The 15613-nt window shown below is 38.2% G+C and overlaps 2 protein-coding genes across 3 annotated transcripts; one reads left to right on the top strand and one right to left on the bottom strand.

The window, feature by feature from the left end:
* Positions 1 to 2366: 2366 nt before the first annotated feature.
* edem1 (ER degradation enhancer, mannosidase alpha-like 1) lies at positions 2367 to 10521 on the top strand. Its single transcript, XM_053316099.1, has 12 exons — positions 2367 to 2926; positions 4967 to 5039; positions 5226 to 5329; positions 5938 to 6109; positions 6251 to 6434; positions 6554 to 6728; positions 7198 to 7318; positions 7398 to 7568; positions 7672 to 7745; positions 7836 to 7932; positions 8445 to 8630; positions 8751 to 10521. Exons 1-12 carry the CDS (start codon positions 2463 to 2465, stop codon positions 8838 to 8840), a joined length of 1911 nt encoding a protein of 636 aa, XP_053172074.1. The 5' UTR covers positions 2367 to 2462; the 3' UTR covers positions 8841 to 10521.
* Positions 10522 to 12639: 2118 nt separating this feature from the next.
* Positions 12640 to 15388, bottom strand: gnat1 (guanine nucleotide binding protein (G protein), alpha transducing activity polypeptide 1). Of its 2 annotated transcripts, none has more exons than XM_053316422.1 (8): positions 15274 to 15388; positions 14150 to 14183; positions 13919 to 14060; positions 13660 to 13817; positions 13442 to 13570; positions 13199 to 13328; positions 12934 to 13087; positions 12640 to 12830 (listed from the first exon to the last, which is right to left on the bottom strand). In XM_053316422.1, the coding sequence occupies exons 1-8, from the start codon at positions 15386 to 15388 to the stop codon at positions 12640 to 12642; spliced, it is 1053 nt and encodes a 350-aa protein (XP_053172397.1). The 2 variants fall into 2 exon arrangements, with proteins under 2 accessions (XP_053172397.1, XP_053172396.1); XM_053316421.1 differs by having other exon boundaries at positions 14150 to 14192; positions 15283 to 15388.
* Positions 15389 to 15613: the final 225 nt, after the last annotated feature.

Genomic DNA, 15613 nt, shown 5'->3' with positions numbered 1-15613 from the left:
TCCCTCATGTGCTACAATGATTCTTTTTTAAATATACATTTTGGTTATTTTTTTCAATTACAAAATATGAATAAAATTCTACTTTTCTGCACTTGCTGCGATTACTCTCAAGATGTTCTTATTGAGAGTTTTTGTCAGGTTTCCTGACACAAGTTCTGAAACTGGAGTGGTGGTAAGGTTATTTATTTATTGTATATGTAAAAAATTGACAAAAAGATATTTGAAAAATAAGCCTTCTTGTACATGAGTGCATAGTCTGTATGTTATACACTTGGTTTGACATCATTCACTCAAATGGCTGAAGCGCATAATAGGTTTGTATTTTGAATGTCAAATGAATGTTGAATATTAAACTAACTTAATGTCGCTTGAAAATCTGTACCTTTCGTATAGGATGTCACTGGGGACATCTAAAGGATTGCATCTCCCTAAAAACACTCTCTCCTATGCGCTCCTCTCACGATTCGCGCACTAATGTCTACAGGATCTTGTAAGAATGGGCATTAATTCCTTGACAGTAAGAGTCAACAATGGGGAAAAAACATTAAAATACCACAGTTTAAAGTTTTACTTGCCTTGCTGATGAGACAGCTGGTCAGGTTGATGTTGGGTGGAGCTATCCTGGGAATTAGGTCACCAAAGTCCATGTACACAAACAGGTGCAATAAAACCTGCGGGACAGTCAGCGTGTACACATCCACACACTCCTGAAAAGAGGGCTAATCCATACAGTCTATGGGCTAATCACGCAAAGTGACAACACCTGTATGGGTGTAACATGGCTCTTTTTTAATGCACTTTAAAAACAAACAAAAGCTCTTAATCTTCAAAATAATTAGTAACACACAAGAGAAATGATCACTATAAATTCCTGAGTTTACACCATGAGATTCTTTATGGAGGTGCGAACACACCCACATGACATGTTGTCTTGTGGTCAACTGTCACTGAAACAATAATCATGGAATTTGCTGTGAAACAGCATTTCTTTTGCCTCACAGGTTAGTGTTTTAAATTCTGTGCTGTTAGGTGTTGTGCCCCTTCCTTGCCATAAATCTTTGGGAAAACCTGAATTCTGTCCAAACTCTTAGAAAATCTCATGTACACACACTGAGCTGAAAAGTACTAATATGTCGGTTGTAATGCTCTAATGAGGGTAGCCTTTCATAGATAAGTGGTAGTGGCTTTAGTAATGATCCTGAGAACATTTAAATATACTTTATAGATTATTAATAAGAACAAATGTTGGGTAGCTATGTTGTTCCCTTTGGCTCATGTTTATCTTGTAGTTTGCGATAATGCACTGATATTTCTGTTTATAAAAATGTTAATCTAGTATTATTTTACTGTCCAACCACAATCAAGCCTCAATTCAGAAATGTTAATGAGAACATAATAAAGGTCTTTTTTGTTTACATAATCAGGTCTGCCAGTATACAATTAAATTATAATAGATGATAGTCTATATTCCTTTATTAGTCCCACAGTGGGGACATTTACATTATTGCAGGAGCAAGTGGATAGCAAAATTTTAAGAGCATCAGTAGAAAGAATAAACAACAATAAAACAATAAGGAAGTGCACGAACAATAAAACAAACAATAGTAGTGAAACATAAAAACACAAAACATAGAAACATAGGCTATATATAAATAATAAATGTCATCAGTTGAGTTATAATGATGATGGGTGCACAGTACAGGAACACCAGCCTAAAGCTTATTTAGAAACCCTACAGCAGAGGGAACGTATAGTAAAAGGTTTTAGGGACAGATCGGTTAAAAACAGGTTAAAATCCACGTTTAAAAACCGCATTAGCAGACAATACAAGACAGATCAAACACGAACAATTTCTGCCATCTGATGAAGTTGTGGATTTTGGTCCAAATCCTCTGCAGCCGTACTCCAGTGCAACCAGTCAATTTTGACTTTTAACGGATATAAAAAACTTTAGTATAGACTATGATGTATTAACCATCACCAAATCAGGCATTAAAAACCGTGGAGTCTTATTAGAAAGTGGCATAAATATTTTTAATAATGCCGAGTAAATATATTCTGAGTCACTCAATTTTTCTTGACAATTGTCTTTAGAGATGTTCTGCAATGTAAATTTTGAAGGTTTCTTGTGGCTGTTTTCTATTGGCGCACAAGTTCATTTAAGACACGTCAGGGATGCCACGAGACGCAGCCGGGAGATTGACAGCTCTTCGACCAATCGCTGCAGGAGCCCGCGCCACTGTTCGGATGACGACACAGCGGGGGAACCAATCACACGTCAGAATCTGGGAGGGGCCGGTTTGTTGACAGGAAGCGTGTGAAGCGAAATCGCTACAATCTTTCTCTCCCTCTCTCTCTCTGTTTGTAGTTTAGCCTGACAGACAGGAATTCACAGTCGTTCACTCATTTTGAAGGTGTGAGTACTTCAAAATTATGCGCTTTAAGATCGAGCCGGGGCAAAGATGCAATGGAGGTCACTAGTAGTTGGTCTGGTAGTACTGAGACTGTCGCTCGGCTGTGTGCTGTGGCTAGCCTTCGGACTGGGACCTAGCTGGGGATTCAACTTCCCCCTCGGTTTCAATTTGCACAAACTAGACTTATTATTCAAGGAGGAGAAAGTTGAAGAGTCCGGGGGTAACTCGTGGTCTCGGCGTATACACAACCACAAATATGAAGAGGCGGCGACGACCTGTGAAAAGGCTGGAGAGGAGTCACCTACCAGATCCTACCTGAACCTGTACGATGGCAACAAGGACGAGTACGTGAGGAGGTACAGCTCCTTCCCGGACACACTGAAGGCGAAGATGAAGGGCATGGCCAAAGAAATGTTCTACTTCGGATATGACAATTATATGAAACATGCTTTTCCCGAGGACGAGCTGAACCCCATTGACTGTGAAGGGAGGGGACCAGACGTGCTTAACCCGTGAGTCATTCAAAGCTGTCCTGTCTATCAGAGCTGACAGACACCTGCTGGCACCTAGCTACAATTCAGCGGTCCTCTGCAGACCGAGCTATTTGCATGCAGTTTGTAATCAAATTAGCTATCAGTGTAAACATGCTGCTCTCACTGCTGCCCGGGTCAGTGACAAATAAGAGTTAGCAAAATGAGTAATTCAAAATTATCTTAAACAGTTGTCTTAGAAGCATGCATAAGGTTTGTTTTTGTTTTTAACCAAAGTAAGACTGAATGCTCCTGAAAATGTCAAATGGTGTAACCACAAAAAATGATAAATATTTTATTCACCTAGAGTGTGTTAAAGTGCAATGATACAATTTCTTCATAAAAAAATTAAATGGTTCCTGATTTACGATTGCCTAGGTTAAATTTAATATTTAGATCAATTCTATTATATTATCTTCTTCTATTGTTGAGATTATATTCTCAATTAATCGATTAGTTGTTCGGTCTATAAAATGTCAGACAATGGTAATAAATGTCAAATCACTGTTTCTGAAAGGCTAAGCTGATGTCTAAAAATGTTTTATTTTGTCTTACCAACAGTCCACAACTATATTGTGATGATAAAGAAAAGAAAAAATCCACATGTTTATCAATCAGACAATTTGGACTTAAAAAAATCAAAAGACTCCAAACAATTAATCAATTATCAAAATAGTTGGCGATTAATTTAACAATTGACAACTAATTGATTAGTCAACACATTGTTTCAGAAAATGGTGAAAAATGTTGATCACCATTTCACAAAGTTTAAGATGCAACCTTAAATCTCCCATCGACAGTCCACGACTCAAAGATGTTGAGTTTACTATCAAAGAAGACTAAAGAAAATGTGCACATTTAAGAAGCTGTAACCAGAGAAATGTACAACGTTCTTTCTTTTAAAAGTTGCTCAAATGATTCATTGATTTAGACAACATTCTCCAATTGATTTTCTGTGCCATTGATAAATCAACTAATTTTAGCATCTCTAGACCTGATTGATTCATTTAACAACCAACATTGTCTGCTGATCAACCAACTGATGAATTGACCAATTGTTTCAGATTAAACAAAAACACTCAACCAAAGGAAAAACAAAGAGGAGATTTGAGAAAGAATACTTGAAAATGATACAAGAAATAAAATAAGACTGCATTTCAGCTTTGCTTTTTTTCAGTGTATAGTTAAAGTGTCAGTGCATTTTTATTCCTCCTCAAACAGTTTTTAAATTGATTTGAACACATTACACTTTGAAAACAACTTTCAGGTATTAGTAATAATGCAGTCATTGTATGAAAACAAAAAATATAGGACACCTGAGATTGATATGTTAAATATTAGATTCATAACGGAAGCAAATTTGTCATTTCATCTAAAAACAGGTCTTTATGTTTTAAGAGGTCAGTTCACTCAAATTACAGGGGCTATGTCTTTTACTCTGCCATGGTGATATCTATTCATGCAGGTATTTTTTGTTTTATGTGACAGGTTTTGAAATCTCTGCTGCTACACAAATATAATAGGGGAGATTGGATTTCTTTTGTGGTGCTAAAAGCATTGAACAATAACACTGAACATACTTTTTAATGAAGAAAGAGGCACCACATAATCACATTTTATTTATTATTCTAAAGCTTTGGTGGTGTGGTGGCCCTATCATCAGTCATGTCTTACAACCAAACTACTCTTAGATGCAACACAGAAAGGGGCTTGGGGTTCTTGGGATTTCCCAGACCACCATTTCAGTTAAATGTGTCTGTTGTCCAATGTCTGACAAATAACTTTCTTCGACACCTGCAGCTGTTGAGCCAACAGAGCTAACCATCAACATTCCTTTCAATCACACAGTGGAAATAACACTTTTGAAATGTCTAACAGATTTTTGTCTTTGCTTTAAAAAATGTTTTCCCTACATAAACGCTTGGAGTTATGCAAATGTATGAATGTGCTTTCTGGTGTCTGTTTCTGCCACAAGTGCATTAGTGAGCAAATTCTGAGTTTGTTTCACTTCTTATATTTCAGGTCAAACATCAACATAAATGATGTTTTAGGGAATTACTCCCTAACACTCATTGACACATTAGATACCCTACTGGTAAGTTGTTTCATACTCAGTTTCTCCCAGATCCTGACTCTTTTATTTAGGACATGTAAGTGGATGGCTCAGATTATTAAACAGAGCTTATTTACAATAAATATACTTTATAAAGATCAAACAGCATTTTACAGGAAGCCATACTGTAGTTATTATAATGTGACATAATGTGGTGTTTCTCTGCAGGTGCTTGGCAATGTGACAGAGTTCCAGAGAGCTGTCAAGCTGGTTATAGATACAGTATCTTTTGACAAGGACTCAACTGTGCAAGTTTTTGAGGCAAACATCAGGTACCAATGTTGTTACTTATTTTTAGAGTCGTGCTCAAGTTGAAACTGATCAGCTTGCTTTGGCTACAACCACTGATCTGGCTGAAGTTTGAAGTTAATATTGAGATGGATACTGCTGATACAGCTGCTGTTAAAGATTTATAGTTAGATGGAGTGATGTTTCATAGGTAATAAATTTCAGTAAACAAAATTGTTTGTACTTTGACCATTTTAAATGACAGATGATCACATTCATAAACTTCTACTATAAATATACACACACCACACATATTTAAATTGTGTGTGCGAGGCAAGTGGGGCAGGTCCTCAACACCATCAGTTTTGCGTCTGATCAAATTTAATTGTAAAAGCCAAATCTTGACTGTGATCATTATTCACCTGTAGCTCTAATTGTGGCACACTCTTTTGTTTCTGAATTAACAAATATGTTGTAAAGTCAGATTTACAATGATTTTTGAATGAATTGAGCATGCCTTCCATAAATGTTTCAAGTTGACAAATAAAAAACAGTTTGAGCCAATTTTAATCCAGACATACAGATGTGATATTAAAATCATGATCAGTGTCTAGTTTGAACCTCAGTTTTATATTTCTCCTTTCCCCCAAAGGATCTTGGGAAGTCTTATCTCAGCTCACATTCTACTGACGGACCCAAAACACCCATTTGGAAAGGTGGGCTATGAAGGTTATGATAATGAGTTGCTTCACTTGGCTCATGACTTGGCAGTCCGCTTACTTCCGGCCTTTGAGAACACCAGCACAGGCATTCCCTACCCCAGGGTGAGTGAGACTGTGTCCACAGATTAGAGGTTAATTATTTGCACACATTGTATTCAAGCAACCTTTGCACTACCTAGTTATCATGCCAGTGAAATTGTATTCCTTCCAACAAGCTATATTTGGTTTATATCTTAAATTCAGGTGAACCTGAAGACAGGAGTCCCTCCTGACAGCATCAATGAGACTTGTACTGCAGGAGCTGGCTCCCTACTGGTGGAATTTGGGATTTTGAGCCGCTTGATTGGAGATTCCACATTTGAGTGGGTAGCAAGACGAGCTGTCAGAGCTTTGTGGAATCTGAGAAGCAACGAAACTGGTTTGTTAGGTAAGTACAGTTGTGTAGTGATGTGAAAAGACTCTTTTCTCTCTTTCGTTTTGTTTTGATTCTGTTGTTACCAACATGGTAAAGTCTACAACAACCCTTACCCTATTTTCTGTGTTTAGGGAATGTAGTTAATATCCAAACAGGCCAGTGGGTTAGCAAGCAGAGTGGTCTTGGAGCTGGTATGGACTCCTTCTATGAGTATTTGCTCAAATCATACATCCTTTTTGGTGAGAAAGAGGACTACAGGATGTTCCAAGCTGCTTATGAGAGCATACAGAGCCACATGAGGAGAGGGTGAGTCCCGCACGGACAGAGTGTGATATCGAAGATTGTGTGCATTTTAGGTACAAACAACTGGGTGTGTTGGCTGCATGAGGCCGGTTCACATGAGCTTGTGCCCCACCTGAAACTATCACAGCTATGTAAAGGAATCTCTGTTGAACAAAGATGGATTGTCAGTGTTACTTTTTGTGCTGAAGAATGTGACATAGAAAGCAGAATTTAGAGGGTTGCAGCTGTCTTGAGATGTCTGATGGGCCACCTACATTAAGTCAGACACAGAGAAACAAGAGTTTCTTTTCCATCAGCAACCACTGATTTGTTGCCTCTGAGTAAAGCACACAACCTCAACTATTCAAGCAAATGTGTAATTAAGATAGAACACAAGCATATTTGATTTTACCTGCTACAACAAAATTGTTTGTATACACACCAAATCGTATGACATATGGTAAAACCTGTCCTGCCTGTGTTTGTTTTTCAGGAGGGAGTCCTGTAATGAAGGAGAGGGTGACCCACCTCTCTACGTTAATGTGAACATGTTCAGTGGTGAGATAATGAACACTTGGATAGACTCGCTTCAGGCCTTCTTTCCTGGGCTGCAGGTTAGATTATGTCCTTTCAGCTATATGAAAGTGTAAAAATGTGCTGTTATCTTATAATACAGTTTGGCTCTATCACTAGGTGCTAAACGGCGATGTAGACAATGCCATTTGCCTGCATGCCTTCTACTATGCCATCTGGAAGCGTTTTGGGGCTTTGCCAGAGAGATACAACTGGCAACTGCAGGCTCCTGATGTGCTCTTCTACCCCTTGAGACCAGAGCTGGTGGAGTCAACCTATCTGCTGTACCAGGTAACAATACTCATCTGTTGTAACACAAAGATGGTGGTGGTTTTTGGTTACTGTTACCTTTTACACCTTTTACGCCATTTTTCTTCTCCTTCACTTTCAACAGGCGACCAAAAATCCTTTCTATTTGCATGTTGGAATGGATATTCTTCAGAGCCTTGAGAAAAATGCCAAAGTCAGGTGGGCATCAATGTCATGAGCATCTTTTTGGAAACTTTACAGTGTTTTAATGTGTCTACTGTGAGCTGAGCCCAGCTGTGTTATTTGCAGATGTGGGTACGCCACTCTCCACCACGTCGTGGACAAATCCAAAGAGGATCGCATGGAGAGCTTCTTCCTCAGTGAGACCTGCAAATACCTGTACCTGGTATGTCACAGCCGAAGCTTGTCTTTACTGTATATGTAATATAGATAAGAGATTATAATATTTTATTTTTTCTATAACTACCCTATCACCCCATTTCATATATTTTTGTTAAAATGATTGCTGTCTGTCTATAAAATGTTAGACAATAGTGAAAAATGTACATCACGCTTTCCCAGAGCTCAAGGAAGCATCATCAAATAGCTTCTTTTATGTGATTTAAGAGTTGCAAACCCATATATTAAATTTACAATGATATGAAATAGAGTAACCAGCAAATCCCAATATTTGACAGCTTGTAAACAACCAATATTTGGCATTTTTGCTTGTTTAATAACTTGAACAATTAACTGAGTACTATGTTTTAGAGGCCCTGTCAGTAATCGCAATCTGCATTTTGTCACAATATCAGTTTCAATGTATTTATCATCCTAATTGATTTTGGCTAAAACTTTGCTACTTTGTATTCTCCATATTGTCTTATAACAATAATATTTTGTTTTTTTGTGTTTCAGCTATTTGATGAGGACAACCCACTACACAAATCTGATAACAAGTACATCTTCACTACAGAGGGCCATGTTGTGCCTACAGACAAGCGCTTCAGGGAGAAACAGTGGACCGACTTGTTTCCTTGTGAAGAGGGAGCGCTGGCAGAAAGAGATCTGAAAGAGAACCAACCTATTAGCAACATCAGCAATGTAAGGCCACCCCAACCCATTTACTCAAAAAAGAACATTTTACAGGTTTTGATATTTTGGTTATTGAGCCATTTTCCTTCCTAACATGACATTCTTCTTTTCTGTTATCTCATTCTGCAGTGCAACAGGATCCCAGAGGAGCGACGCTATGCTCTGCCATTAAAGAGTGTTTACATGAGGCAGATTGATCACATGGTGGGACTCTTCTGAACGATAGGATGCATGTGATGACATTGGCATGAACGAGTCTTCAATACACTCCCATCAGGTGAAGAGGCAGTGAGGTTTGAAGGGATCCACTGTCAAATCAGATTTCTTGTCCCATCTGCTCAGGATCCAGGCAGGAAATTCAGATACTGAGAAAGCAGTTTGATTACTTACTGTATTAATTAAAAGGTGTGCGTGGGTATTTTTGTTCTCAGTTGGTGAGCATCTAGTCAACAAAGGTGAACAACTTTTCTGCTGGACAATGAGGAGTCATGCTTACTACTTTTTGGCTGTAAGTGATTTTAGAATAAGTGGTGTGTTTGTATGGAGGAAGAAATGTCTGTTCAGGTATGTGTACGCATGTTTCTTGTTTCCTCAGTGTAACTTTCTTCAGGAAAACACCAACCTTGTCGAGTCCAGTAGTCCTCACAGGGACCTTAACCGGTCCTAATGAGGCAAAACGTTATGTTTGAGGTCCTGGTTAAGGTTAGGGTTTGGGTTTGGCTGTCTACATCGAATGGAAGTCAATGCAGTGTCCTAACAAGGATCGGTGCACAAACGTGTGTGTGTGTGTGTATGTTTGCGTTTGTGTGTGTGTATGCATTTTGAAATTACAGCTGAGCTGTGAATCATAATATAGTATTTATGGGAACAGTGCCATCTAGCCACACATATGTAAAGTGTATAGCCTATAAAAACACTCACCTCTTCACCAAACTGTCACTAAATATGATTAGTGCCTCTTTGTAGTTGATTCACATGACTAGATCAGTGCTTTTACGCAAGGGCTGCACATTAACAGATAATGACAGGTGATGACTTATGCGCATACTGTAAAAACCCTGCTTGCTGTGAGGTTGTACCATGTTTTAGATTGTGCCTGAAGTATTTTCTTGGTCTTATGTAGGTCTGAGGATGGCTTTCCAAAATGTTGAAACTGTTACACTATACATAATTTTCTTTATAAATAGGATTAACTATGTTGGGACAATTTTAAAGTGGCTTGTCTTGCTTTTGTATTGCACATTTATCAAGTAAACCTTCAGCCAAGGCTAGATATTTGCTATCCAGGGAGAAACAGAAAAACAAACACAAACTGCTTCCTGCCTGTTAGCGGTTCAACCTTTCTGATAAACCACACGAAAGCCGAAACATTCATCTCTCAGGCTTCTAGCTACTCAATGTCTTACAAAGGGTGAACAGATGAGCTGTGACTGTGTGAGAGAGGTTCATTGTTTTAAGTGCCTTAAATCTTTCTTGGACTTTTGGATGCTGTACAGTGCATATTAGTTGTAGATAACATTGTCAAGTATTTTTTTAAAGGCCACTGTTGATATGTCACAATAGGTTTCATTCCATGTTTATGTACAGTTTTACAATAATTATTTAGACATGATGAAACAAGCCATAAAATGTAATTTTTAATGTTAATGAATGAAAACACATTTGTCTTCCATAATTCTTTGTCAGATGTTTAGTACACAGATTCTCCTTCATATTGATTAATTCTTTTGTAAAGTAGATGGAGTCAGTCCACATGGAAGTCTCATTTGCTGTTTTTGTCTTTTACATAATTGCACATCAACATGTCTGTTAATTGTCTTGTGGCGAGAACTCAGGGTTTAAAGGAAAAACAAAACTCAATGAATGCTTTCATATAAAAATAAAACTTTCTTGACAGGTATTTATATTGCAAATGTTACTTGTTTATCTGAGGTAAAAGAATAGCCGCATTGAACATGAGTACAGTTGAGTGTTCATTATTGTTCCTCACAGACACAAAAGTGTATGAAACTGTGATGTTTGCTTCATTTATGGCTCTACCAAGACACATTTTCTAACTGCTTTATCCTTTACCAAACATTGTAAGTGTCCATGAAACTCAGCAGAGCTTTATGCTACATGGTTCAATGATATCACCACGTACAGTATAAAGACCGCTTCTTTGGCTTTGTGAGACAGCAGTTTTGTTGATAATATGAACAGTTATATTATCAAGTGTTCACAAAAACTGCTCCAGGCCATTTAATTTCCATCAATTTTCAAGTTTGCTGACATTCCCCCAACCATTTTGTCTCAGGTTACCATTAAAGAAATCATTTGACATTTTGGGAAATTCATTATATGCTTACCTGCTTAGTGTTAGATGAACAGATACTGCTTGATACCAATCATGGGCGAGCATTTGTGAGCATTGTTCACACACAGATTGCAAATGGTGCCTGCATCAAGTATCACGCTTTTTTGCTCAGAAATTATAGATACATTTGCCACTCCTACAGGGCTCTCACATGCTCATCAATCAATCAATCAAAGGGAATTATGGTGTTTTATTATTATTTTTATCTCATATTGTAAATCACAGCTTGCACAAATTTGGTGCAACATGTCTCAGTAGGCCTACAATAAATATGAAGCTACCTCCAGCAGCTAGTTCGCTTAGCACACCGTCAGGAAGCGGAGCTTGCATCTGTTCAAACGTTATAAACTCTACCTACCGTAATTAGTGAGCTTTAGATGTGGTTGTAGTCAGATTTTGTTACCTTTGGACAGAGCCAGCCTAACTGTTTCCCCGTTACTATAACCAGCTACTTGTGTAGCTTCATATTTACCATATTTACCTTCAGGTGTATTGGTATCTATCTCATCTAACTCTCTGCAAGAATATTTCTCAAAATGTCGAGCTCTTCCTTTAATCAGTTGAAGGTGAAGGCAGTTCAATCCACTGGTCTCATAATACTAGAAAAGCAACCTAAAATATTCTGTGAAATCAATAAATGACAGATTATGAACAAGACACTGCTGTGTTGCTTTTTATTTGTGAAAAATGGAAAAGTACTCAGTTCTCTACAGAAGCTTTAATAGGTTAGTCAAGGTTTACAATGATTGGTTTCTGTACAAGATTGTTGGCTCAGAGACCCAATAACTTTTAGACAAGGTTTTTATAAATTGAAGTACATTACATCTACCACTCAACAGTATTACAGATCAACATGGTATCACCACACTTCACAAATTGTCCAATAGAAATCAGTTTAATTATATACACTGGCCCTTTTTAACTATTGCAAAAAAGTTACATCTTCTAACAATGACATTTTTCTTAAAAATTCACTTTTATTTAACTATGTCTTGAACTTTTATGTGGTGTTCTTCATTTCTGTACATGAAAGCCATTTCTAGTGACAAGTTCTCATTAAATCTCTAACAGAAGTTGAAGTGCTTTTGCAGGTGGTGAGGCCATCTTGTTTACTTTTGGGCTGTACTGACTGGTTACTGGAGCATACAGACAGCGCATTAGCCTTGACATCTATTCATGAGTACATGTGAGAAGAAATCACTTTATGCTGACAGAAGCTTTTGATGTCTTAACTACAGATTGCATAGCCCTCCAAAGACGAGTTCAAAGAGGCTCAAGAGTAAAGTTAGCTTGACTAAAATTCAACTCATCTGAAATCTGTACTGGATTTTCTGACATAGGAGCTGTCTTATAGTTTTAGTTGACCCGAAGTCTTTGGTCAGAGCTACAACTTAGTTTTGAACACAACAAATAGATTTTTTTCTTTTATGCGTTCGCCTATTTGAGAACGGCTGTTTGGGGGGACAGTTTCTCATCTTGGATCCTCAATGGATGTCACAGTTTGAATAGAAGAGGGTTTGTGGATTGTGACAGGGGTACAACATCACCCTGTAAAAAACATACAAAGAATTCATACTGGTTAGTTTGTAAAAAGTTAGTCATATTCATCATTACAGTTCTTTCTAACTTGACTCACCTTCTTTGGGTTTCTCAGTGTGGCTCTTAGAAGAGACCACAATCTTTCAGGTTTTCTTTGATGATGATGTCGGTTACAGCGTCAAACACAAACTTGACGTTCTCTGTGTCTGTGGCACAGGTCATGTGAGAGTAGATTTCTTTGATATCTCGGCGCAGGTTCAGGTCCAAGAACTGCAATTTGATGTAGTTACCGGCATCCTCATAAGTGTTGGGGCCTTAACGAAAAGATATCAAGATGAAGGAGCAAATATAATTTGTAACTTTAAGTATTTAGAAGTCTTTAAACCTGCTGCAATGTATGTGCTGTGAGGGCCTCACCATCATATTCAGGGAAGCACATGCTGAGATGAGCTTTCTTGATCTTCTCAGTGAACACATCTTTCTTGTTGAGGAAGAGTACAATGGAGGTGGCAGCAAAGTAGCGGTGGTTGCAGATACTGTTGAACAAGTGCAGACTCTCATGCATTCGATTCTAAAAGAAAAAAGGGTGAGCACAAATGAAAAGGATACAAAGACACAAATAGTAGTAAATAGTACAAAATATTAAGTGTAAAGCAGTTAACTTGTAATATAAGTTTCATACCACTTCATCATCCTCCACCAGCACCATGTCGTAGGCGCTCAAAGCAGCAATGAAAATGATACAGGTCACACCTTCAAAACAATGAATCCACTTCTTCCTCTCTGACCTCTGGCCACCCACATCAAACATTCTGCATTGAAACAGAAGCAGGATTTTCTTTATTATTTTCATCGGCAATGAAATGGGAGCATTATCAATGCTGTTGAGTTATTGGTGCTATAGCAATGAGTCATTTTATGTCACCTGAAATGGAGATCTTTGAAGGAAAATGTGGTCTCGATGATACCAGTGGTCTTCACTCTTGATCGCAGCACATCCTGCTCAGTGGGCACATAGCCTGGCTGGACCAGTCGCTCCAAGTCATTCAGGTAGCTGACGGAGAATAGAATTCATTCATTAACAATTACAACTATGAGGCCTTATAACAATTTGTTTGGTGGTTCCAGAAAGGGATTTCTTACTATCCAGCAGAGTCGTTGAGTTGGTACTCTGAGGCTCTGTCAAAGCACGCCTGAATGCCAGAGTCCTTCCACAAGCGCAAAATGATGTCTGCCAGTTCTTTGGGCATTGTACCTTCCTCAATGGTGTCTGCAAGATGCATGAGCTTTCTGGCATCATCCTGCAGGTGGGATGACACAGACAGACACATAGGAGCTAAGTTTGGTTGTATATAGGAACCTAATAACAAAGTGTGTGGAAGTCTGTCTCAGCTGTCATTACCGCCTGATCTTGATGGCCAAAGTTGATATTGAGTGTGCCCATAGACTTCACAATGGCCATGATGGACTGCAGGGTATTGCTGTAGATGATGGCAATGAACTCCAAGCACTCTTCAAGTGAGTAACCATCTTTGTGGATAATTCTGTTAGGGAAAAAATACAAATACTATTTGATTTACACTCATGCATGACAATAAATGAAATACAGCTTGTGAAAAGTCAAAGTTCTTACTTCATCTGTTTGACAATAGTGCTTTTGCCTGATTCTCCAGCGCCTATATGAAAGAAGACAAACACATTTAATGTAGTTACTTAGATAAAATAGAGAACGCTTTATTCCGAGGATGATTTATTTCTTTTTTGAAGGATTTCAGAGAACTCGTAACTATTGTTTTTGTGCTTCTGTTTTTGGTTTCAATAACTTTCAATAACATATACAAAATGTATAACAAAGTAATTATGTCTTCATGGCATTCATCGCATAGATGACCCAATAGGTCATAATGCTTCTTACTTCAAATCTAATCTTGTTCAAAGCTGATGTCAGGTGGAACTTTCCTATCCCTGACCTACATTGTCATGCGGCTCAAGCTGAATCGGATAAAATATCTGTAATAATCTGACAGTTATTTAAAACAATAAATGCCCAGTTATAACAGTATAAGCTTGTACTTGGCAGCAAATTCACTATTGTTGTATTAGAACAGACACATTTGGTGAATTTTATGGTCCTTAAATAGAAAGATACACCTACATTCATAAATCCAATATTTTTCATTTCACTCAGATAATAATATACTATCTGTAATGCATTTAGATTTTGGTGTTTGCAGGCTGCATCCACTAGCCCCTGGAGAGTATCTGTGTCCTTCAGCACTAAGCCCTTTGTGCTGGAGTACCTGTTGTTTCAGGATTAACAAGGGATTGGCCTGAGTGATTATTATTGTGTCTTAGAAATTCAATGACACAGGTAATTACCTTCACTCAGACATGTAGCTTGTTTTCATTGCAGTTAATATAAATGCACTGTTTGTTGAAATTATGCAATTTAGTAAATATTTTAAGGTTATTCAGATAAATTAGGGTGAAGTGTATGGAAGATTAAAAGTATACTATAACTACAAGGGCTAGACATTACTATGAATGTATCATCTTTTCATCCCCAAACTTTTTTACAAGAGACAGATTAATATTAACACTTACAGATATATCCATATAGACAGCTAGGTTAACTATCTGTCATATTTGACCTAAGAAGCCTCATCACCTCTATGGGGCCTTATGGGGCCCTTGAATATGTGTAACAGATGATGAGGAACTAGATGATGAGGTTTCCAGTTAATGAGCCAGCTTGACCGACTTTACCTAGCAGCAGCAGCTTGACGGTTCTTGCATCAATGTCGGCATCCTCCTTTAGCTTCTTCTCCAGCTCCCTGGAGCGCTTGTCCTCGGCGCTTCCTCCAGCCCCCATCCTACTTTTCCCGGCTTGGGCCCCTCTGCTAAGCCAAGTGTCAGGAAAAATTGGAAGTTGATCACCTACTGTCTGACCAGTGCCGTCAATTACGCAGCTGATGCGTCAACTGCCTGCAGCAAACACTGAAGAATGCTTGAGTATTTTCCTGTCTTAGGAAAGGATTTTGGGCATCCTCTGCCCACCTGACTGTGGATGGCCAATGGAGGACAAGGACAGGAGCGT

The sequence above is a fragment of the Scomber japonicus genome, chromosome 3 (genome assembly GCF_027409825.1).
Source record: "Scomber japonicus isolate fScoJap1 chromosome 3, fScoJap1.pri, whole genome shotgun sequence".
Classification (NCBI taxonomy): domain Eukaryota; kingdom Metazoa; phylum Chordata; class Actinopteri; order Scombriformes; family Scombridae; genus Scomber; species Scomber japonicus.
Note: the sequence above shows the minus strand (reverse complement) of the source record. Positions and strands in the feature narration are given on the sequence as shown.